Source organism: Podarcis gaigeae (genome assembly GCF_964106915.1).
Source record: "Podarcis gaigeae genome assembly, chromosome: 9".
Lineage (NCBI taxonomy): Eukaryota > Metazoa > Chordata > Lepidosauria > Squamata > Lacertidae > Podarcis > Podarcis gaigeae.
Window position 1 is genome coordinate 47647755 of NC_139685.1, and position 24078 is coordinate 47671832.

The 24078-nt window shown below is 47.6% G+C and overlaps 1 protein-coding gene and 1 long non-coding RNA gene across 9 annotated transcripts in view; one reads left to right on the forward strand and one right to left on the reverse strand.

The window, feature by feature from the left end:
• The window catches only part of PCDH10 (protocadherin 10), a 51587-nt gene extending 44036 nt beyond the window's left edge, over positions 1-7551 (reverse strand). For all 8 annotated transcript variants that reach the window (XM_083755482.1, XM_083755480.1, XM_083755479.1 and 5 more), the window contains exons 1-3: positions 3970-7551; positions 1706-1764; positions 963-1069 (exon numbers count right to left, since the gene is read on the reverse strand). In XM_083755482.1, the coding sequence (XP_083611608.1) occupies positions 963-1069; positions 1706-1764; positions 3970-6627 (2824 nt within the window). In that variant the 5' untranslated portion in view covers positions 6628-7551. The remainder of the gene's footprint in view (positions 1-962; positions 1070-1705; positions 1765-3969) is intronic.
• Positions 7552-12041: 4490 nt separating this feature from the next.
• Positions 12042-20446, forward strand: LOC310852552. The gene is made up of 3 exons (XR_014568253.1): positions 12042-12273; positions 17499-17727; positions 18149-20446. It is a non-coding gene; the product is annotated as an uncharacterized lncRNA (long non-coding RNA).
• Positions 20447-24078: the final 3632 nt, after the last annotated feature.

Here is a 24078-nt window from a genome sequence, read left to right on the forward strand (position 1 = left end):
GAAGGCTGTTCTAGCAAGTGAGACATACACACTTCCTCAGAGGATCACCTTGAAAGGTGTGACTGTAACAACCAAGAGGAGACCCCTTGAACTTTTGTGACTTGGCCGTTATTAATACAAAGATTGGATTCCAAGACCTCAGCTGATGACAATTCAGAAACAGCTGGCACGGAATACTGTAGGGTGTGCATAACAGCCATGTAAATGCCAAAAGAATCCTTGCTCCTCTCAAACTGGTGGAAGCACCTCCACCACAAGACTATGCTCTCTATTCATCCAGAAGCCGGTGAAGAGCAAATCACCATGTACCACACAATCATGAATCCAAGTATCACAATTAGATGCAGCCCACTTATTGGCTTATAAAAGCCAGGTAAACGAGATAGAAAGTAGCATCCTGCAAGTGCAAGGCATCACATATTCAAAATGCCCTGTGAGAAGCTACTGATCACCACACACACGCGCACACACAAACCTTCACCATCCAGCTGCCATTCAATCATGACTCTTTTGCTGCCTCGCTCTTTCTCATTCAAACCCCTAGGGGCACACTCCTTGTGCATCACTCAACAAAGCCAGCTATCCAGTTGATGCTGCAAACTGCTTTGAAATCTTCTCAACAGCTTTTCAGAAGATCTTTTTCTGCCTGCTCCCAAATGAGTCAGTACCTCTGTACCCCTAATAGGCAAGGAAAGTCCACCACACAGATTAACATACCAAAACTCTGTAGCTCTCAAGAGCAAGCCAAGGTTGTGGTGTGTGTGTTTTTAAAAATCGCACACACATAAATATGTATTAAATGGAACACTCTTAAAACCCATCCATGCATCTGCAGAAAAAGACAACAAACACTCTGTATCCCATTACTTTCAGGCCTATTATTTATTTATCTATCTGTAATTGCCCTTGCTGCCTCGCTTATTAAAAGATCAAATATTTAGATTCCCCCTTATCAGACTTACCAGAGGATTGACCTCGATTAGTGGCGTCATGATCGCTGTCTCCTTGCTCACTGTCTCCATGACCACTGTCCTTAGAGCTTACTATGTCTGCTTCCTGGAATGCAGAACTAGAAACATAAAAAAGTGCTTAATATTTGAACACCCAGGAAAAAGGGAAAGTCATAAAACATTCTTCTGCCATCACATGGCCACATGTGGAGCTGCACTCAGCCAGACCTCCCGCTCACAGCACTGATGTTGCTGTTGCTGCTGTTGCTGTTGCTGTTGCTGAGAAGCTCTTTCCATCAGAAACAAAACTTGTACTTCCAGGCATTAATAATCCATCTGGACAGTCAGTAGCCATTATTACACTGCCTGTGCTACAGAGTTGCTATGAATAATTTGGCTGAATTTGCTTAAACTGGGAAGCTAATTTCTGCACAGAGAAGTCAATACTATATGCCAGTTCTTGAAGAGAGGCTCATAAGTATTTGAGGCACGTTTCAGACCAGCACAAAATGAGATTCCACTCTCTTTTCAGGTAATCTCTGCAAGACCCACCAAAAGCCATAATTCAAAGGTGTTCATTCAGGGCCGATTTATTTTGCTTAATGTTCCTGTCTGAACAAATTCATTTTTATATTCCCCAGCTATTATTCGACATCTGCAGTAAACACATTTCCACGTCCTCCTTCATACTTGCTGAAATACATCTCAGGTTGTGCAAAATTAGGGCCATAATTTAGGAAATCAGGAGGTCCTACCTGTTTACCCGCCGTGGTCTATCAACTAGATAACTGAGCTCTGCACGCTGGTGTTTAGTCTAGAAAAATAATTAGAAAAAATGATTGAACTCCCAGTGTGTTTTTTGCAGGCAAAACCAGTTTATGTATCTATAATTATTATAATGGATCTATAAGTGCATTATAGTTAAGCCATATAATACCCAAGAAACAAGTATCACTGGTGTATATGAGTTCCTTACTTCCCTTACATTGGCAAGGACTGAAATATTAGCCCCAAGGCAAATAAACAAAGATTACTCTTGAATTCCATGCCTATACTGAATAGCAATGGGTGAAAAATGTCAAATGAGGTACTACTTATTCTGAATAATAAACCTACAATTTGAACACCACTGTGTATTTCATTGCAGCATATGGAAAGAAGAAATACAAATTTATTTGTTTATTTAAAAAAAGATGAACAAGGAGAATATTTCTTCTTAAGTTCTAGAAGAACAATTTTTCAAATATTATCAAAAATTCTTCATTGGCTTCTCCAAGGTGCAAAACACTGTTTTCTCTCAGTAATAGACACAGAGAGTATACACTCAATTAAATACCCAGCAGACCACATTTTAATCGAAGAATGTTAAGTCCAGATTATGTGATCTGCAAAAATTCTTTACACACCAGGGTAACACAAAACATCATAATGTGGCAGAATGTTAAGCTTTGATAGAAGCTTTCAGTTGCATTCTTTTGAGATGGTTCTTTTATAACAAAAAATGCTTCATATGGAACCACTCTGCTAGAGTCATGAAAAGTTAATTAATAAACCCTTAATTCTTGAATTAATTAAAACTGCTGCCTGATAGTTAGATGTTCATAACCACAAGAAACCCCCCCACTCCCCCCCACAACCTTAATCATACAGGCAGGCACTTTGAGATGTAAATGGCAGCTTTTTAATTAAAACACACACACACAAAAACTTTACTGCATTGAATAGAAGCATCATTACAGAAACTATTTCAGATTTTCTGTTCCTGAAAGGAGTAATAAAATAAGTAAAGGACCAAACGAACAGCAAAAAATTCCCTGACATGCATGGATTGGTCTGCACTGAGGGAAAATAAAAACTGGCAGCTGACCCAGGGCTGTGTTGCTTTGATACAGAAAAGGAAGAAGCTAGGCTAGCTTCATTCAAATGCACATAGTGTGGGCGCTTGGCTGCAACCATTTCTAAGATGCTCCCCAGTGCACAATTGCTTCTGCCTCTGAAAAGAAGCTACTTACTGGCTGAAACCAAAAGGTGCCTCAAAACACACAGAGCTGTCCAAGTAGCCTGCCCTGCATCAGGATGGAGCAAGATGGATATTTAGGAGGGGTGTGTGTGAGGGGGGGGGGGTGGACAAGGCATGTCTACAAGTCTATACAAAAGTAAGTCCCCTTATGTTCAGTTGAGCTTTTCCCCAGATAGCTGCACATCATAACAGTGAAGGAATTAGAGATGGTGCAGATGAAGGAAAGCTGCACTGCAGTTTGATGGCAGTACAGTGGCTGGAAACGCATGTGTTGCTGGAGAGAGGGCATAAATCAGCTGACTACTCATCTGCTACTACTTGCCACAACTGTAGTAGTAATCTACAGCCCACTTAAGAGAAGTGAACTGAGCAGCAGGTTGATAGTGCCAATTAATAAATGACAGTCTGGAGACCTGTAAGCATTTGAACAGGGAGATTATAAGGCAAGTCAATGCTAGTAACACTTAATACCAGTAGTAATACCAGTAGTAACATTAATAATTAGAGAAAAATATGCAACCAGTTAAGTGAGAGTTCTGTGTGCAGCTGCTCAGGAGTAAGCCCCCTAGAAGGCAATGGGACTTACTTATGAGTAAATATTTGTTTACTCTTCACTTGACCACCTTGGAACTTCCACCTGATTTAAGCGCATCAGGTTCCAACACTGATAGATGGTAACTGTTACAGCTCAAGAGCCAGTCAGATATAATAGGGTGTCAGACTAGGAGCAGGTGAGACCTAGATTTAAAACTCTTCTGGCCCAAGAAGCTCATTTGGTGACCATCATTCAGCCTAGTCTACCTCTAAAGGTTGTTGTGAGGGGAAAATTGGTATGGAGAACAACATGTGCCCCCTGCAGTTCCAGGGAGGAAAGGCAGGCCTGTTGTAAGTCTAGCAAAAGATAGTAAGGGCTACAGCAAAGGGAGAGGGGGAGTAGTGCCCTTGTAGTAAGTGGCTCCTGAGGTTGTGAGAAGCCCCGAGGGCAGCCAGAAGCCTTACCTCGCTGGACAATATACTGCCATTGGAGATGATGTCGGGCTGCTGGTCGGTGTATCCCGTGACGATGGCCCCGCAAGGGTTGTGCTCGGCGTCGGTGCTGCGGGAAGGGCTGCAGGGCTTGAGGAACATCAGGTCGGTCTTGGCCGACTCGGGGGTGAGGCAGACCTGGTAGCAGTAGTTCTGGTTGTGGTGGTGGGAGCCGAAGCTGGCTGACTCCTCGACGGGCACCTGGGCCGGGTTGCTGGGAACGTTGGAGCTCTGCACGAGCATGATATCGGACTTGCTGAGCTTCTTCTTGCGCGCCCGCGCTTGGCGGCTGCAGCAAGGGCAGCAGCAGCAGCAGCTGAGGCAGCAGTCGCTGGCCAGGCACGTGTAGATGTTGAGCTTCTTCTCCTTCTGGCAGCGCACGGCCAGCACGATCATGGCCAGCAGGAAGATGAAGGAGACCGAGCCCAGCGCGATGATGAGGATCAGCGTCAGGTCCAGGGATGTCTCGCCGCCGGCGCCGCCCCCCGAGCGGCTGGGCCGGTGCTCTCCGCCGGGGCCCCCAGCGCCCCCGGGACCCAGCCCCCCGCCGGCCCCTGCGCCGCCTCCGCCGCCTCCCGCGCCCGCGCCCTGCCTCTCCACGGCGCTGTCCACCAAGACCACGTGCAGGGCGGCGGTGGAGGAGAGCGGCGGCTGCCCGTGGTCGCGAACCTCGATGACCAGCTCGTAGGGCCGCTGCGCGTCGCGCTTGGCAGGTACCTTGCGCGCGGTGCGCAGCTCGCCAGTGCGCCAGTCCATGCGGAACAGGCTGGCCTCGTTGCCGCGCGCGATGCTGTAGGTGAGGCGCGCGTTCTCGCCATCGTCCGCGTCCACGGCCGCCACGCGGGTCACCAGGTAGCCCGGCTCGGCGCCGCGGGGAAGCACCTCCCGCGCCGGCGTGCCATTGCGCCCGGGCAGCGGGCTGACGATGGCGGGCGCGTTGTCGTTCTGGTCCACCACTACGATGTTGACCGTCGCGTTGCCGGCCAGAGCTTGCTCGACGTCGGGGTCGTCGGGTCCTCCGCCTCCGCCCGCCGCGTCGCGGGCTTCCACCTGGAAGCTGAACTCCTTGAGCTGCTCGTAGTCGAAGGAGCGCAAGGCGTACAGGAAGCCGTTCTCGGAGTTGATGGACACGTAGGTGAACACCGACATGCCCTGGATCTGGCTGTCAAGGATGGAGTAGGCCAGCTGCGCGTTGGCGCCCTGGTCGCGGTCGGTGGCGCTCACGGCGTAGATGTACGCGCCAGGCACGTTGTTCTCACTCACGTACACCTGGTAGACGGGCTGCGAGAAGCGCGGCGCGTTGTCATTCACGTCGCTGATGCGCACCTGGATGGACTTGCTGGTGCTCAGCGCCGGCTCGCCCAGGTCCCGGGCTACCACCGTCAGCGTGTACGCGTCTCCGCCGGGCTGCTCGCGGTCCAGGGGTCCTTCGGTGACGATGGTGTAGTAGTTCTTGAAGGAGCTCTTCAGACGGAAAGGCGCGTCGCCCTGCAGCAACTCGCACTGCACTTGTCCGTTCTCCTCAGAGTCGCGGTCGGACACGCTAAACAGAGCCACCACGGTGCCCGGCGCGGCGGCCTCGCTCACGGCCTCCTTGACGGTGGAGAAGCTGATCTCGGGCGCGTTGTCGTTGGCGTCGAGCACCCGCACCAGCACTTTGCAGTGGGCGGGCACGGCGTTGGGGCCCAGGTCCTTGGCTTGCACGTACACCTGGTACACGCTGCTCTCCTCGAAGTCCAGCTCTCCGTTCACCTCGAGGCGACCCGTGCGCGGCGAGATGCCGAAGAGCTCTCGCGCACGGGCCGAGATGTGGCTGCTGAAAGAGTAGATGATCTCGCCATTCTGGCCCTCGTCCGGGTCGCTGGCGTTGAGCTGCAGCACCAGCGTGCCCGGCGGCGAGTTCTCGGGCAGGGCGACCGTGTAGACGGGCTGCTCGAAGGCGGGCACGTTGTCGTTGGAGTCCAGCACGCGGATGGTGAGCAGGGCTGTGCCCGTACGCTGCTGGGGCTGCCCGCCATCTACGGCCGTCAGCACGTAGCGGTGTACCGCCTGCTGCTCGCGGTCCAGCGGCTTGGAGAGCACCAGCTCAGCGAAGCGGTTGCCGTCGGGCTGCGTCTGCACGTCCAGCGAGAAGTAGCCATTGGGGGTGATCTCGTAGGTGCGCAGCGAGTTGGTGCCTACGTCCGGGTCGAAGGCGCTCTCCAAAGGGAAGCGGGTGCCTGGCGTGGCGCTCTCCGAGATCTCCACCGTCAGGTCGGGCTCCGGGAAGGCGGGCGGGTTGTCGTTGATGTCCAGCACTTCGATCTCGACGCGGAAGAGTTCCAGCGGGTTCTCCAGAAAGACCTCGAGGTGCAGCTGGCACGACGGGCTCTGCTTGCAAATCTGCTCGCGGTCAATCTTCTCGTTCACGTACAGCACCCCGGTCTCCAGGTTGAGGTCCAGGTAAGGGCTCCGCGAATTGGGCACCGTCTGGAAGCGGCGAGCGGAAAGTTTTGTAATGTCCAAGCCCAGATCTTCGGCGATATTCCCCACGAAAGTGCCATGCTCTTGCTCCTCCTGCACCGTGTAGTGAAGCTGCGAAAGGGCTCCCTCCACCATCCAGATTAAGGCAAAGACGAATAGCACGACCATCTCCAAAAGGGGAAAAGAGATTTCCCCCCCTCCCCGACGCTAACACTTCCCCCTTCTCCAGGAAAAAAAAAAAAAACCCTCCTCCTTCGAGAAACACCGTGTCTGTGCGGGGAGGGAGGGAGGGAGCGCCAGAGATTGATGGGAGCTTTAGAAAGGATTTATGATTCCTTTCCCTTCATGTTCTCTTTTCTCCCCCATCGCCTTCCTTTAAAATAAATTTAAAAAATGAGGTGGGGGTAGCTGGGGGTTGAGGAGAAATATCACCCAAGATGGGCACGGGAGGGAGCCAAGCCGAGCTCCCACCTCATCGGTGATCTTCGCAAGAAATGACCAACTGGAGGCAATAGGTAGGTGGCTATATAGACACAGGAGCCCGCTTTAATTTATTCCCAGAGTCCTGGCACTGCACCGCGGCAGCCAGAAAGGCGCTGGAGGCAGCGGTAGCCACGGCAAATTCCGAGGAACTGGTCGGTTTCAAGATTGTCCTCCGTTGGGCTTCCTGGTCGGAGCGGGAGCGCGGAAGGCTGCGGGAAGAAGCGATGGGCATGCCCCCTTCCGATGAAGAAAAAAGCATGAGAGACGGGGAAGGTCCTCTCTCTCTCTCTCTCAAAACATTTTTTTAAAGAGAGACACAAAAATATGACAGCCAGCGGAAGGATGGGAGAAAAGCGGCAGCCCCAAACTTTAAATTCCCTGAATTTCTCCGGGGCTTTGCTGAGATGCTCTTAAATCTCCAGCTCTTTCTTGCATGCCTTTGCGCTCAGTTTCCTTCCGCCGTCTCCTCCTCGGCTGCTTTGCCTCTTTCTCGCTGGCTTGCAAGCACATTCACTAAGCAGTGCTGCTGCTGCTGCTACTGCAGCTCCTCGCGCTAGCTCGCCCGCCCGCCTCCCGTCCCGAGCTCCAGCTCCCGCGATCTCGGCTGGCAGTTTCTGAGCTCGGAGCGCTCGGCTCTTCTGTTTTTGCGCAGCGACCTGCTCCTGCCAACCAATCGCCTCGCCGTCACAGCCCCAGGGCGGCAGCCCATTGGATGTGCCGCACGTCCAGCAGCTGTCGTCACGGAGCAAAGAGGGAGGGGGAGGAGGAGGGGAAGGAGGGAGGGAGCCCGGGAGAACCCTGCGCTCCAGTCGACTCGGCGCGAGGGCGCGCGTGCGCGCCGGTCTCAGGCAGAGAGAAGAGCCCTGCCACTCCCGAGGCGCTTGCCGGGGAATCTCTGCCTCGGAAAGTTACTATTCCCCTGTCGCGGCTCCTGAGCGAGGAGATCACCTCTCGTCATCAATGCAAACCATGACGCTAATAAACAAGCTGCTCCGTGGAGATGGAATTTCCACCTGCTGCCGACTTTCCCTTTCGCCTTTGCCTATTTCGGTACCTTTCTGCTCTGGAAAGCATCGCCAACAAGGAAAACTTGACATACATTTCCCTTACTTATTTTTCTTTTCCCCGCGGTTTGATTTTCCTTTGCCGGATCGTCTTTGAGACGCAATGGAGAGCCACTTGGAGTTTCCACCAACTGCCTGCTGTGGCTTTTTTTTTTTTTTGGGCGGGGGGGGGAGGTCCTTAACAGCAAGCACTTATCTTCTAATCGATTTCACAAAACAAGCGCTCGCAGAGTGATGATGACACTGAATAACAATATATGGTGAACGAATTTATCCACAGGCCACCTATGCTACTATGAACATCGTATCCGCTATGGCTCAGTGGCAGGGCAGAGCAGAAGGTCGCAGGTTCAATCTCCACCGCACCCAGGTCCGGCTGGGGGAGTTTCCTCTCTGAAATTCTGAAGAGGAGCTGCCAGTCAGTAGAGATCATCCTAGACCAATAGTCTGACTCGGTTTCTATGTCTAGCCAAGAATCTGATAGGATGGGGTTTTGTTGTTGCTTTAAAAAACAGTAATTGTGGATTAGAGAGCCCATCTGATGCAAGGCAATATTCAAGCATATTACAAAATCATACTACAAGGGTAGCCAACATGGTGCCCTCCGGGTGTTATGGACTCCAACTCCCATCAGCCTCAGCCAGCCTTGCCAGTGAGCAAGGCTGATGGAAACTGTAGTCCTTAACTCCTGGAGGGCACCACGTTGGCTATCCTGTGTTTCCGAGTTTAAATGTAGGTGCTTAAATGGTTATAACCAGTGTCCTGTGCTAGAATTGTAGAAGTGGGGAGCAGGGGTGCCAACTTGAATAAAATATTGGGGGTCCCCCAGGTAAGCTCCACCCTGCATAATCGATCACATGACCCAGTGCGCGCGCGCGCACCCCCCATTTGAATGGCAATGCTCATCAACTTGAGGGGGCACCCTGGAATATTTTATGGGGGTGCAAAGACCCCTCGCCCCTTAGGAGTTGGCTCCTGTGGCTCATTACCTTGTTAACAGCCACCCTAGTTACTGATGAAAAAAGATTATGGGGCAACATGCTTTTGCTGAAACTTGGGGTGGGAGGAGTGAAACTTGTGAATGGACGGACTACCAAACTTTTTCTCCCACTGTCGACGACTCTAGCCTAAAACATGTATACTCAGAAGTTCTGCCGAGTTGAATGGAGCATCTTTCCGAGTTGGGATTTCTGTTTTGCTTTCTTAAAAGTGCTTTGGAGGCAGTGACGGTGGAAGAGATTACGATCAGCGAGGCTAAAAAAAGCGAACTGGTGAAATCCCCCGTTCGACGCCCCGCGGGACAGAGTCTGTTTACTACGATTGGCTCTCCTGCCTTCGCGCAGTGACTAAAGGCTCCTTCACGCAGAGGAATTGCACTATAGCAACTGAACGTAGGTGCTCCCTTGGCTCAACGCTGCCTTGCTTTTGCGCCTTATTGTTGCACGTTAATCTTTGAACTTCACGGAGCCGCGAGAGGCTCCCACTCGCCTCCCGAAAAGCATCTTCGCGCTGTAGGGAAAGGACGTTCCCGGGTCGTTGTGTCTAACACCCCCCCCCGCCCACTCGCAGAGCGTCATAATTTATTACATTTGAGGAGCGGAATCAAAGAGAAGAGGGGCCAGCGGTAGTAAGTGGCCTGTCAAAGTGCAAAATGCAGCTCAGCAACTAAATGCTCTCACGTCATTTTTACAGTACGATCTTCTATTAGTCGGAAGTAAGCCACACCGAGCCCTTGGACTCATTCTCCGGTGAACATAGGCTTGAAATCCTACGCTTCCCTTACCTGGGAGGGAGCCCTATTGAACTCAACGAGCTTACTTGCGAGTAGGCGTGCATAGGCTTACACACTGGGTAGTGCTTCAGCGAAGCTCCTCTGTCTGAAGCAAGGTGTTTAGGATTGCAGGGGATGGTTTGACGTCACAGGATGGGAAATGTACCCACCAGTCATTCCTCCAAGTTGCCCTCACGTCTTCCTCTAAAATCAATGCAGAGTCAATCGGAAATGGCCACCGAAACTAGTGCTCTCGGGCTAAAAGTGGTGATCGCTATGCGATTGCTCCGGAGTAAGTGGCTTGTGAACGGCAGCCTCCGTAGACCATTCCCACAGTGCTTCCAGGACTACCTTGCTTTCTAAATACACATGCGGGGGCGGGGGCAATGGATCCGTGTGTACACGGATCCTAACGTTCGGCATCTCTTTCGAAGTCGATTCGAATCGGCTTCTCGGTCCCCAGCCGCAGACGCGGAGCTGAGGCGCGCGCGCGCGGGCGCTTTTCTTTATGATGCATTATAATTTGGGGCTGGTTGCTTGAAAATGTACAAGCGAGCCCTTTGGCAAAGCATAGCGCACATTATCGGATACCTGGTGTCCTCTGGAGGAGGATAGCCTTTTGATCTGCAGCCGCTTTATGCCTTGGCTCTAAGCCCGCTCATTAATTCGGGCCGAGGGTCCATTTGCCCAAGATGGTGTAAAAGCGCAAGAAAGGATTCCGGAAAGGATATTTGAGGAGCAGTGGCAATATTAGATTGGGGACGGGGCTGGTAGTAAAAGAGGCATGACCCTAGATCTGTACAAGCATGACTTCCCCGGGTATAATAGTCCGTCTCCGACTCCAAATAGCCCCAGCCTCCTGGGGAATCTTTCTTTTCGCGAAGACGGCTGCTGCCGCCGCCACGGCCGTCTCCCTCTCCTCCTTTCCCCGCCTCGTCTGCCTAGCGCCGCCAGCCACCCATTCTAAACATCCTTCCCTGCCTAGCTGCGCGCATCCTTCTCTTCACTGCGGGCTGCTCTCCTCCTCCTCCTCCTCCTCCTCCGCTTCTTTTCACGTGAATGGGTCCTCCTGTCTCTGAGCAGTCAAAACCCTGGGTTGCCTCTCTGCCAGCAAAAGAGAGGGGGTGGGGTGGAGGGGAGCGACAGACAAAATGGCTAGTCCTTTCACAGCTGCAGTAAATTTACGGGCGGCCAGACAGAGCCAAAAGGAAAACCGCGGCAGCGTCACACGCTGGCAGCAGGGGAGGAGGGACCGGGGAGCCGGCTGAAAAGGGACCTGTGGCTTAGCCGGAGAGGCTGGTGGGGTGGGAAGGGAGCCTGCAGGGTGCCTATTTGAACCTCCCCACCGGATCAGAGACTCTGCTGAACCCTCAGCCTCCGTTATGTACTTAACACGAAAGAAAACGCCGTCGATTTCAACACCCTCTCTCCGGACTGGCAAGGGACGCGCGTGTGCGTTGGGTGGCGAATGCTTATCCGGTTTCCTCCGTCCTGGTTTTAAAACGCTGTCTTATTGTGGCACCTTGGTTGCCCCGAAGAGAACACCCGAGCCGCCCCTGCCTGTGTGTCAGTGTATACACGCGCGCGCGCACACACGCACGCACACACACACACACACACACACAAGCGCGCTCGAAAGCTCAGTGTCGTTGACTCCGACGCTTAAAAGGAGAGGAAAGCGGGATGCGCCGCCGAGAGATGGATTGGACGGGTCTGGTGGTAAATAATCCACGATATCTACCGCCACGACGTTTTAAGTTTCCTCCAGCTCCGCAGGGGAAGTGGCGCGCGCTTGGCAAATGTAAGCAGCAGGCTCCTCCTAGCGGCCAGAGCGAGCCACTGCTGCAGACGTGACGTTTCGTCGAAAGAGTTGTGAGTAGCAAGCAGCAGCAGCAGCAGTGTGACTCCTCCGTCCCTTGGTGTGAGCAGTTCAAACAACCCTCCCCTCTTCGAAAGAGCCTATTTGTATTTGTAGTCTCGCCTCTTCAGCGAAGAACTGCTGTGAAAGGCTCCTCTACGGAGGAGGCAGCACTGCATGCGATTTAGTCCCCTTGGGCTATAAAAAGCATCGCTTTGCCTTGGCTGTGTCTCCCTGTCTGAGCGTCTTCACCTTCCCCCGGCCCCCTCCCTCTCGCCTGGACGTGACTCTTCCTCCTGTCCCCCTTTCTTCCTTTCGCGGGCAGCGCCCGCCGATTTACAACGAAAGGGGAGTTACATCACGGGTGGGATAACGACGGCTATAAAGCGTCGTGGTGCATATTATAAACAGCGCGGTGCCCCTCGAAGGCAGTTGTGGCCACAGCACAACCGTAAACCCCACGCCCCGGCGGCTCAGCAGCATCGCCCTCGAGAGAGCACGACCCTCCAAAAACAGGGGCAGTCTACCGTCCCGATCACAGCTGAGGCTTGAGGTGCTGCTAAGCTTCACTCGCCTCCTTCAGACCAGGGTAACAGAGTTACTGCGCCACACATGTCCGGATCAGTTTTGGGTCTTAGGTGACTGATTTGAGTATTATTATTTTACCTTGATTGATCGTCTCTCTCTCTCTCTCTCTCTCTCTCTCTCTCTCTCTCTCTCTCTCTCTCTGTGTGTGTGTGTGTGTGTGTGTGTTTTAATACTGCCCCAAATGTTCCTTTTCGGAGTTCTGGCAAAACGGTGAGGTGGACTGGAGAACGGACTTTCTGTCTTCTGCAGCCTTTGGGAGAAGGAGGGGGGCAGTTTGTTAACATCTGGATAAATGGCTGCTTGTGGTGATTTAACATGACTTGAAAGCAATCTGTTCCTAAATCCTCTTATTATTGTGGCATGGCTCGGGGCTTGGCGAGAGGCGTTTTTCCGAGCAATTGAGGAAAAATAGGAAATCCAGATGGGATAATAAAAACAGGCATTTTCCAAAGCAAGAAAAAGGAAGAAAGAGGCTGGGGGAGATAGTCCAACTAGGATAATTAACCAATAAACAAGGGACAAGGAAAACACACAAGCATCTCTTCGGGGAAATTCATGTGGGTGAAGAAAATAAGAAATGTTAGAGCAAAAGATAAGAAAAAGCCTGGAAAGCAAACTGCCCATTGACCAGAATGGAGTACCGCACAACAGCATAGAGCCAGAGACTGTATCTCCCATCACCCTAGACCCATGGTTCCCAATGTGGGGCACATGCCCCACAAGGGGACAATTTGATTTATGGGGGGGGGGGCAATTTGAGAATGAGTTATTAATCAGTCAATGGCCTTTTAGGCTTCCTCCAAGTGAATAGGAGTTCAATTTTGAATAATAAGAATTATATGTTGGGGGGGGGCAGCGCATCAGGATTTTGGGTGGAGCATGGCTAAAAGAAAGGTTGGGAACCACTGCCCTAGACCCATTGGGCATGCTCATGGCTGGTGCTGATGGGAGCTGGGAGTCCAGCAACATCTGTAGGTTCCCCATCCCTGGCAAAGAGACTCCTGCAGACTTCCTCAATATAATTGCCGCTTCCCTGTTAGGTCTCTGCTAACAGGGAAGACAGCAGAGACATCACCTTGCCAACAAAGGTCCGTATAGTTAAAGCCATGGTTTTCCCAGTAGTGATGTATGGAAGTGAGAGCTGGACCATAAAGAAGGCTGATCGCCGAAGAATTGATGCTTTTGAATTATGGTGCTGGAGGAGACTCTTGAGAGGCCCATGGACTGCAAGAAGATCAAACGTATCCATTCTTAAGGAAATCAGCCCTGAGTGCTCACTGGAAGGACAGATCTTGAAGCTGAGGCTCCGATACTTTGGCCACCTCATAAGAAGAGAAGACTCCCTGGAAAAGACCCTGATGTTGGGAAAGATGGAGGGCACAAGGAGAAGGGGATGACAGAGGACGAGATGGTTGGATAGTGTTCTCGAAGCTACCAACATGAGTCTGACCAAACTGCGGGAGGCAGTGGAAGACAGGAGTGCCTGGCGTGCTCTGGTCCATGGGGTCAGGAAGAGTCAGACACAACTAAACGACTAAACAACAACAACCCTGTTAGGTTGAGGGTGCACAGAGGCAATGTGCACAATCTCAAAGCCACAGCCCCTCCCCAAGGACAAAGGAACAGACTTCCCAGCCAGTTAGTATTATTCATTCGTTCATTTTATTTTTATGCCGCTTTCCCACACACACACACACAGAGACACACACATCATGTTCAAAGTGGCTTGCTACAATAAAGAAACAAGATATATTTTAAACAAACACTACAAAATAATTTCATGATAACAGAGCAAAGCATAACAGTAATGATTTCATAACATAGCAAAATAATAACTTCTTAAGAACATAGTAAAACAGTGGCAAATATAGTAACATACAAATACATATTTCAGTACTATAAATATAACAAGATTACTTAAACCACATGCAGCATGCAATAGCAAAAATAACAAGGGAGCGTCACAGTTTCACTTGGTCCCTCCCGTGATGTTGCTCACAGTCCCTCTTCTTTTGGCAGCTTCTTATAAGGCTTCGAACCCCTCCCATGATTATAGATGTAGTGCAATTGGTTTTTTATGTTTTGTAAGCAACTTAGAAGCCATCTGGGCACTAAGCGGTAGATAAATTAATTAGTATAGTAAGCACAATCCCTTCACAGGTATGCTATAGATCAGGCTTCCTCAACCTCGGCCCTCCAGATGTTTTGGGACTACAACTCCCATCATCCCTAGCTAACAGGACCAGTGGTCAGGGATGATGGGAATTGTAGTCTCGAAACATCTGGAGGGCTGAGTTTGCCTATGCCTGCTATAGATCTTGTAGTTGTTGGCATCTGTCTGTCATGGGAGACAATGGAAGTGTGTGCCTCCAGGGATGAATTCGAACCACTGGAGTTACAGCGGCCGATATGGGAGAGGCATGTGGGCAGGAAGGACAAACCATATTAATGCTGGGGTGAGTAGCCTCAGCCTCTCTGTCTGGCTTAAAGGATACTACCCACACCACATCCCCTACTCCAGGCATCGGCGAATGCGGCCCTCCAGATGTTTTGAGGCTACAATTCCCATTGTCCCTGACCAGTGGTCCTGTTAGCTAGGGATGATGGGAGTTGTAGTCCCAAGACATCTGAAGGGCCAAGTTTGCCTATGCCTGTTCTAATCAGCCGCACTCACTTGCACCAGGCCCCTTACTAACCCTGCTTCGCACACTCCCTCGCCTGGCTGGAAACTGCCCTTGAAATCTGAATGTGCTTTTGCTTGCTTCCTTGGATGGAGAGGGGTGTGTGTGTAAGGTAAAGGTAAAGGTACCCCTGTCCATACGGGCCAGTCTTGACAGATTCTGGGGTTGTGCGCCCATCTCACTTAAGAGGCCAGGGGCCAGCGCTGTCCGGAGACACTTCCGGGTCACGTGGCCAGCGTGACAAAGCTGCATCTGGCGAGCCAGAGCCGCACACGGAAACGCCGTTTACCTTCCCGCTGGTAAGCGGTCCCTATTTATCTACTTGCACCCAGGGGTACTTTCGAACTGCTAGGTTGGCAGGCGCTGGGACTGAGCAGCGGGAGCGCACCCCGCCGCAGGGATTCGAACCGCCGACCTTTCGATCGGCAAGTCCTAGGCGCTGAGGCTTTAACCCACAGCGCCACCTGCGTCCCTGTGTGTGTGTAGAAAGGTTAAAAAAAGATACAGTTTTTTTCCTCTCCATCTATTTTTGCCTCTCATGCCACCTACCACAGGCTCGTAGCCACCAGAAGGTTAGCCAGCAAATGACCTTCAGGTTGATAAAGGGTCCCTTAACCCTTATGAAATAATGCAGTGGCATTGTGTCCCCAGAGAGCATGTTTGGCCATTAGTACTTAGATGCCATCCTGAAGTGAATGGAGGGTAATTTGTGGGATGTAGGATTTTATTTTTATTTTATATATAAAAAAAGCTGGGTGTTGTAGGCAGAGAAAATTGAGTCACTTTATCTTTCACTGTACTTTTCTAGATGCTTATAGTGAATTATGTCCTTCAGATTGTTGTCACCGTATCTGCATCTTCGTCATACGCTTCAGGTTACATACGCTTCAGGATACAGACTAACCCCAAAATAGTACCTCGGGTTAAGAACTTTGCTTCAGGATAAGAACAGAGATCATGCTCTGGCGGTGCGGCAGCAGCAGGAGGCCCCATTAGCTAAAGTGGTGCTTCAGGTTAAGAACAGTTTCAGGTTAAGAACGGACCTCCGGAACGAATTAAGGACCTCTGGAACGAATTAAGTACTTAACCCAAGGTCCCACTGTATTATTATTTTTCTAATTCTCCATAGGAAAGATCTGATTATACCTTAATTCAAATTTTATTTATGATGGAGATAGGTTGGAAAGCTTATAGGTTTTTAAAAACACACATGAAGTTCTCGTATATAAGCATTTCGTATGAAGTCGCACAATCTTGTGCACATTGCACCTAAACACCCAAACTATGGTCTTGTGCAATTCCCTGTCATTTCCATGTAGTTCCACAGGAGGGTAAGATCTCAGTAGATTATACCTAATATGCATAAACAAGGCTTCGGGTTCCACAAAGACTCTGGAACTGCAAAGGGCATTCTGCGCATCTCTTATCTTTATTTGTCCAAGCTCCATGGTTGGGCACTTCATTCTCATATAGTCTCAGTTGTCAGACAGGGCTGGGCAGCATTTTGTTAAGCTTTAAATAGTGAATTAGAAGCACTGATGATCTGAAGCAGCCCCCTAATGCAAAATGACAAATTGCACTTAGGCAATACATGAACAAGAAAATGATTTATGGATTTTCACGATGGTCTGAGCAAATGAAGGCAATATGAATTATACATCCTAATGCTCACTATATCATTTTCTAATAATACTGTTGCAGCTGCGAGGCTGTACATGGCTCTCTTCAATAGGAGCTATTGATTAATAAGAAGTCCAGGCCTAGTTTTACAGCACATATGCCTTCTTCTCTCTCTCTCTCTCTCTCTCTCTCTCTCTCTCTCTCTCTCTCTCTCTCTAAATGCCAGCACCAAATGAGGTTTTCTATTTTATTTTATTTATTTCTTCATTTCTGAGGCAAGTGACGAAAATCGACCCCACCGCCACAGTTCCTGTCAGCTCCTCCATATGTCATCGTTTTAGGCAGCAATTACTTCGACAAATGAAGACTAATCTTTTGCAAAACCACATTTTGCTCCATGCTGCCACTTAGAAATGCAAATAAATGGTTCCAGGCTGGTAAATCCACCTTTCAGATTGAAATGGAAAATTAGCAACAGATTCCTCCCTCCCTTGTAAAGTGCCTTGGTCTTCTTGATCATCATTTATCTCCTTTGCCTCCAGAAAAATGTTTTCTTTGCAATTATCTAAGACTTTGGCATCACGAAAAGATGATTTCAGCACACGGTGTTATTCAACTACCCTTTGTTTTTGTAATGGAACATGTGTGCCAGCCAATAGAATTTCCTCTCCCCTTTATTTTCTGGGAATCATCAATGTCCGCAAGACCTAAATATCCATCATTTTCTATTTATTGTCAATGATCTGAAGAACAACAGGTGGAAAATGTCACAATCTCTCTTGACCTTGGACTTTACTTTCAGGAGTATTAAAAATGAAAGCAATTGATTGATCTACCACTGCATTTTCCCACTTCAACGAATGGGTTAATCCATGGAAGAAAGCATTCTTGAGTAATTTATATATCCCTGTATGAAAAAAGTCCTTTGAATACATGATGTATTCAAAGGATACCTTACCATTTTCTTTTTTCAGGAGTCAGCAGTTACTCTGCCTTTATGGTGCCTGGAATGGATGCATCAAACAGATTTAAGTGTGAACACGAAGTAATTCACACCACTATTTTCTAACTACAACATGACCCTTTGGCAATCTTATTCTGGAGGATATCCACATGGAACCCATTTTTTGTGACTGAATCAAAATAGGCCCAGCAGCCTGTGCAAACAAGATGTCACACAAACTGGACAGAAATCACTTCATGGTGAGAAAGCAGTTGTAACTTGCTGAAGAATAGTGGCACTGTGGCAGCTAGAGAACAGTCTCTTAATCAACTTTTCACGTCCCTTTCATGGGAAAATCTAATTTGTATTAAATCATTGATTCTGAGTCGAGACAAGACAATAGTAATTTGTAATTGTGACTAGTATTAGTGAAAGGATATAAACCTCAATGCCCTCGAGAGACGAAAAGATTTAAGCTTAACCCAAATATTTTGAAATAGATTTTGTTTAAATGGGATGGAAGACAGTATTTTACATCTGTGTATCTTTTGTTGTAAGATAGCTATTCCAATGAAGATCTTTTGTGTGGAGAAAAGGCAAGGGTCGCAAGTAATTGGTACTCAAATGGTTTATTAGTTGCCTAGACATGTATTAATTTGAGGCTCTCCTTTCTTCTGGCAGGGCTTTGGAAGAAGCATAAATTCAAGCAGGTAATGGAGATGGTGTGATGGAGAACATTTCACATAAGGACAGAAGATTATCTCTACTAGATCAGATTAAAGGCCTATTTAGTCCAGCATCCTGTTTTCTGCAGGGGCCAGCCACATGGCTGTGGGAAGCCAACAGACAAGGCCCTCTCCTGTTCTTTCTCAGGAACTGGTACGCATGCCTCTAATATATAACTATCATGTCTAGAAACCATTTATCTGCTGTATTTATGACTATCAGATAAAGGCAGGGACAATCTGACTTTACTCCTGCATAGATGATGATAATGATTTTACTAGAATCTCCAATGTGTTTCAAATACTGTTACCATGATGCTCTTGGTTAAGCATAACCAAGGAACTGCATTAGGGGTAACAGCCTGTCAGTGATCTTCTCTTTTTATGAACTTTGACTTTACTTGCAAAGCAGACATGACCGGAATCACTGTGAAAATTGGATTGTAAGAAATGATAATACTGAAACTATTTGGCTGTCAAAAGATCACTAAATGCAGAGACTTTCTCTGCTTGAAGGATCATAAGCAAGCTAATAAAGTTTGCACCAATCATCCTTGAATTTGGACTTTGAAAGCTCTGGCAAATACTTCCCCCCTAGTACCTTCTCTTTAGTTACACAATAATATTGACCAGAGGAGGAAATTACTTGAATTCCCCAAGTGACCATGATGCACAAAAACATGGCAATTCAATTTCAGACTCATGCAACAAATCAGGGGTTGTTTGTTTTCAGTCCTTACAATTTACAGAAATATTGCAGATTATTACTCCTTTAGGTTCAAGACAGGTTCTGATTCATTTGACTGAATAAGTAAATGTTTCTTAGGATCTCTTTTTAGTCTGACCTGACAGTATAGCATGCTACATAAAGTAAGGATTTCAAACTACAATCTTACTAAATACTCTTTGAAGCATACATGCTCTCAGTTACAATGGGAAATTCTGCTCTCGCTGTAGTTTCTCCATTAACATTAGATGTGGTCTTCCTAGCAGTTCTAAGAGAAATCTCTAGGGTGTCATTACTCAGCTTAATTTTAATTATCTAGGCTTACAAAACAAACAAACAAACAAACACCCTGGTCCTGTTTCAAGAGGATTAATAACTGCTCTTAGTGCAGGAAAGATTACCAAAATCAATGATGTGATTAGGATTGTAAATAAGAAGAACAAGCTGTTGCCATATTTTAAGAAGTTGCCTTCATGTCTAACAGCTCAGTCTACATTTTGCTGATGGGGTAGGGTGATTGGGTGGGCTTAGGCAAACAAACAAACAAACACCTTGGTTCAAACCTTGTGGACCAACTGAACAGGAAATTACCTGGAAGGCCAAATTTAAGGTTAATTGTATGAGATGGAAAAGGTTAACTACATCTGTTACCACCTATTCTCCTAAAGTGTTCTTAATTGCCAGTGATGAGACAAAAAGAAAAAAATGGAAATCTACATTCCTCTGCAGTCTTCCAAGGAAGTAGGCCTCATTGACCTGTATGAAGTTTACTTCTGCATAAATAGGAGTACTCAGACTGCACAGCTCAGTCCATTGTAAGGAACTCTATGGTATATAGCACAGGGTGGGTTGATGTCAAACTTGTCTGTACTTGAGACTGTGTCCATTAGGATGATTGGGGAAGTGCTCCATCAAGCACATCTGCCCACTGCCTCCTGACATCAGGAGGCAACATGTGGGTCCAGACAGAAAAACGGTGTCACTGGCAGCTGGCCAGTGGTGAGTGACCCAGGGTAGGGGACTCCATTGCTCTGCTTCTCTCCCCATCAGCCACCTGAGGCAAAAGTCTCACATTGACTTTTGATAGATCTGGCCATAACCCATAGTCACATAATTAATACTGGTCTGGGGTATGTGTTTCAAGTGTTTGTATTTACAAAAAATACCCTTCCACCTCTGATTTCTTCATGTCTTGCCCTAAACCCTGTCCCAATTATAGGGAGTGGAATGATATAACACTTGTTTCATGAGTGGGGTGTATTCAAGAAGAGCAAATACATTTTCTTCTCTTGAACGTCTAATAAGTGCATGTGTTACTTTAAACCACATAAGGAGACAGTTTGTCTAGTAATCTAGCCAGCTGTTGCTTGTAGCCTCTTTGTCCAGTTTAACTCCACCACTAAACCTGAGCTATTTTTTGGTTCTCTTTCCCAACATGTTGATACCAGATATCTGCCTTTTCTCTCTCTCTTCTCTACACATCCTGTAAATAGTTCCTGTATGAATAATGCCCTTGTACTCCAGAAACTACAAATGGTACATTTCTTGTCCTTACTATTGTGGCCTAGTCAGAAACACGGTTAGGTTCAAATTTTGGTAGCTTAGGTTCATGATCTATCTCCTGCTTTAGTGGCAAGGCAAGCCCTACCATTAGAAAGAGCAAGGTGGCTGTCTCAGCCAGGCAGTGCTGAGCACAGGGCAGTGGCAGTGAGGTGCTGAAAGACATACATGGCTTAAGCTAGCTTTCTTCCCCTGGGAATGATGGAGGACACTGCCCTGGCCTCAGCATTAAAGTAAGATTCAACAGCCAGCCCAGTTGGCTTCTGTATATCAACTGGGGGATGAGACACCCTCTCATCCTTTATTTCAGGTAATAAAACACCTTGTCTGGTCCTGCTTGTGAACTCTGTATACACAGGGAGACTCTCAAAATAGGACTGGAGAAGAAACCTTAATTCCATGCTACAGCTTAAATGTTAGTTCAATGAAGTTAATAATGCTTATCTTTATCCAAACAGGGGAGTGTGTGAGAGTGCACAATCATATGTGTGTGTGTGTGTGTGTGTGTGTGTGTGTGTGTGTGAAAGAGGATGTTCTGGGATGTGTGCATCAATATAAATAAGAGTGACAGAACTGGGTTATATCTTTAGTATTCCAAATGACATTTTGACGATGCCTGATGACAAGGTGACAAAGGTTTTCCAAAGTGACTAGTCATCTCAGGCTTTGCATTGTTTGAGTGCCTCAGTTGAGTCCAGCTTGCCTAGAAATACCTCTTTTCTTTTCTTTTTTTCCTTTTCCTTTTCCTTTTCTTTTCTCTCTAGATGAGATCCTGAATGGTTAGTTATTATTAAAATAGCACTGTAAATAGAAAATAATGAGGCTGATGATATTCAGTCACCTGAGTTCTGTAGAAACCTAGCCAGTTGGGTGGGGTATATATTATTATTATTATTATTATTATTATTATTATTATTATTATTATTATTATTATTATTAAAACACAAAGGGATACACACACACACACACACACACACACTACACAACTACTAAAGATGCAGGAGCCCTGCTGCTCCTTTTTGCATCTGACCACTCTAATCACACAACTGTAGTATCAAATCATAATAGATCAAAAATGTATGTTGTCAAAACACTTTATTTCCCCCTATACATCTGCTTTTCAATTTCTCTCTCTCTCTCTCTCTCTCTCTCTCTCTCTCTCTCTCTCTCTCTCTCTCTCTCTCTGTGTGTGTATGTGTGTGTGTGTGTGGCATTGGTGAATTTATAAGGAGAGGAGAAATGAGAGCAATAGAAAAACAAGAATAGGATTGTTGCATTAATTTTGTTCTCTTGTATGAAAGGGTTCTCTAACAACAAAATGTTTCTTACATGCCTGTTTCATTAAAGCAAATAAGAAATAAAGGAACCTGACTGAGCATGTATCACTGTTTGCCTAATGAACGAGTTTTCCCTTGTGAACCTTGTCTGCCCTGCAGCTAAGTGGCCTGACGTGGTGAATATAACTTTATCCTCGGCAATTAAAGTCCATTCTTTTATTTTCATTTTAATCTTTAGGGTTAATTCATTTTTAATCAGGAAATACTTAACTAAAACACAAAAGTGTATTGTGCATGGACCTGCTCAAGCTTAGTACATGTCACAGCATGGCTTTTATAACCTAATTTGGTTTTGTAGATCCGAGGCAGTATCCTGGCAGCAAAGGGGGTGTCGAGGTCAAGGAGTCAGCAGACAGCAAGAACTGATATCTTTGTTGCTCAGATTGGTGAACTAACCTGACCCAGAAGATCTTACAAAGGTCAGGATGAAGCATTTGTCCTGTGGATTTCCTTGGCTGGTGATCTTTGTTGCCTGCAATTAGGGATGCTTGAGGAACTTTTGATCTTTGCAAATTACAGGACAAACAGATCTAATGTGCACCTCCCAGACTAATGTGCAGATAGCGACAAAGTTATCCATTGGATTTCTCATTTTTCTGAAGGTTGCAACACACATTTTGGCTCAAAAACATACCAGATATGCAGTTAATATGTGTATTTTGAGATAACATACATTTTAAATTACCTATTTAACTGTGAATTGTTGTGTGTTTAATGAAGAAACAAGATGGGATGCATGCACGGGTAAACATCCCTTTTATTATAAAGCAGCCTTTCTCAACCTTACTTCCCCAGATGTTGTTAGACTACAACTCCCATCATCCCTGACTGCTGGCCCTGCTAGCTAGGAACGATGGGAGTTGCAGTCCAACAATATTTGGAGACACAAGGTTGAGAAAGGCTCTTCTAGTCTGTGATTCATTGGTTCATAGGGTGGGCTACAGTATAAAACATATGCAACAATTACACAAAGAGTCAAAGACAAGTCTAAAAATATAAAGCACTGGACAAAGACGTGAAACAGTCAGTAATGGAAGAAGCTGGAAAGCCAGTTATTTAACAACCAGTCTTGCAAGAATGCATGGGTGAATGGTATGGCGTCAGTCAGTACAGAGAAGCAAATGGCATCAGAGTGGAGAGCATTCCACAATCACAGTACCACCATAGAGGTGCCAGCACTGTACTGTGTCACAATATGCCTCACTCAGGGCCAGCCTGATCATAAGCCTTGCTGAGGCAGTCACCTAAGTGGCAGGCTCATGAGAGCTGGCAGCCGTGACAGACCTGAAAGGGAAAGAGATAGGCATTCTCCTTTACCTTTTCCACTCCTTCAGTTGCAGATGCAGTGCTGCAAGGATCTTGCCACTCCCCGCCTTGGGAGGGATCTGGGCCTGGTGGCTCCACAGGCTTTCTCCAGTTGTCTCAGCCTGTGACTTCCTACAGGGGCCACCACAGGTCAGAGGTGGAGAAGACACACAAGGGCCCCAGCTGCTACCATTCCTGTCACTGTCATCTGTGCCAGCCCCCAGGACTGGTCCCAGCCAATGAGTGAGGGGCTTTCCTGCTGCTGAGTCACCTCAAGTGGCAAAATGTCTTGGAACTGGCCCTGGCTCCACCCAAAGGTGCATCAACAAGTAGGATCTGGGCCAGATATGGAGTGATATATGAATGTGGCATAGAGTGATATGTATTGCTATAGTGGTTCACTCCAGGTAAGGGTATACAGGGTACGTTTCTCCTGTTTATAACTCAGGCAACCACTTTAGTGCCTGTACAGCCTAATACACATTTCTTTTTCTTTCCCACCCACCACCCAATCATGGTTGAAATCTGAACAACATTCAGGTTACTTCACTGAACGTGGAGAGTGCAAATGAGGCTCAAAGGCTCATAGAACATTTCAATTGCTTGCTTTTCTTTCAGGGTTCACATTACTCTGTCAAAGATAGCACAAATGAACTCTCATTATTTATCATTATGAAAATTGTACTTGTGGCTGCGACAGTGTAGGTAGCTCAGGTGCTGATGCAGATTCCTTATGTCAGAAAGAAGTGCAGTGCTTGTTTAAGAACCGCTAAGGAGGGGGTGGATTATGGTATATTGTGACCACAAGTCCCAAATCCACATCTTCCTATATCTGCTGCTCCCCAGATATCCATATTCTCCAGGAGTAACCATCTATTCCAGGAGTTGAGAACTGGGAAACTCATGCCTGAGGGCTACATGTGGCCTTCAATATCTATCTATCTATCATCTATTTAT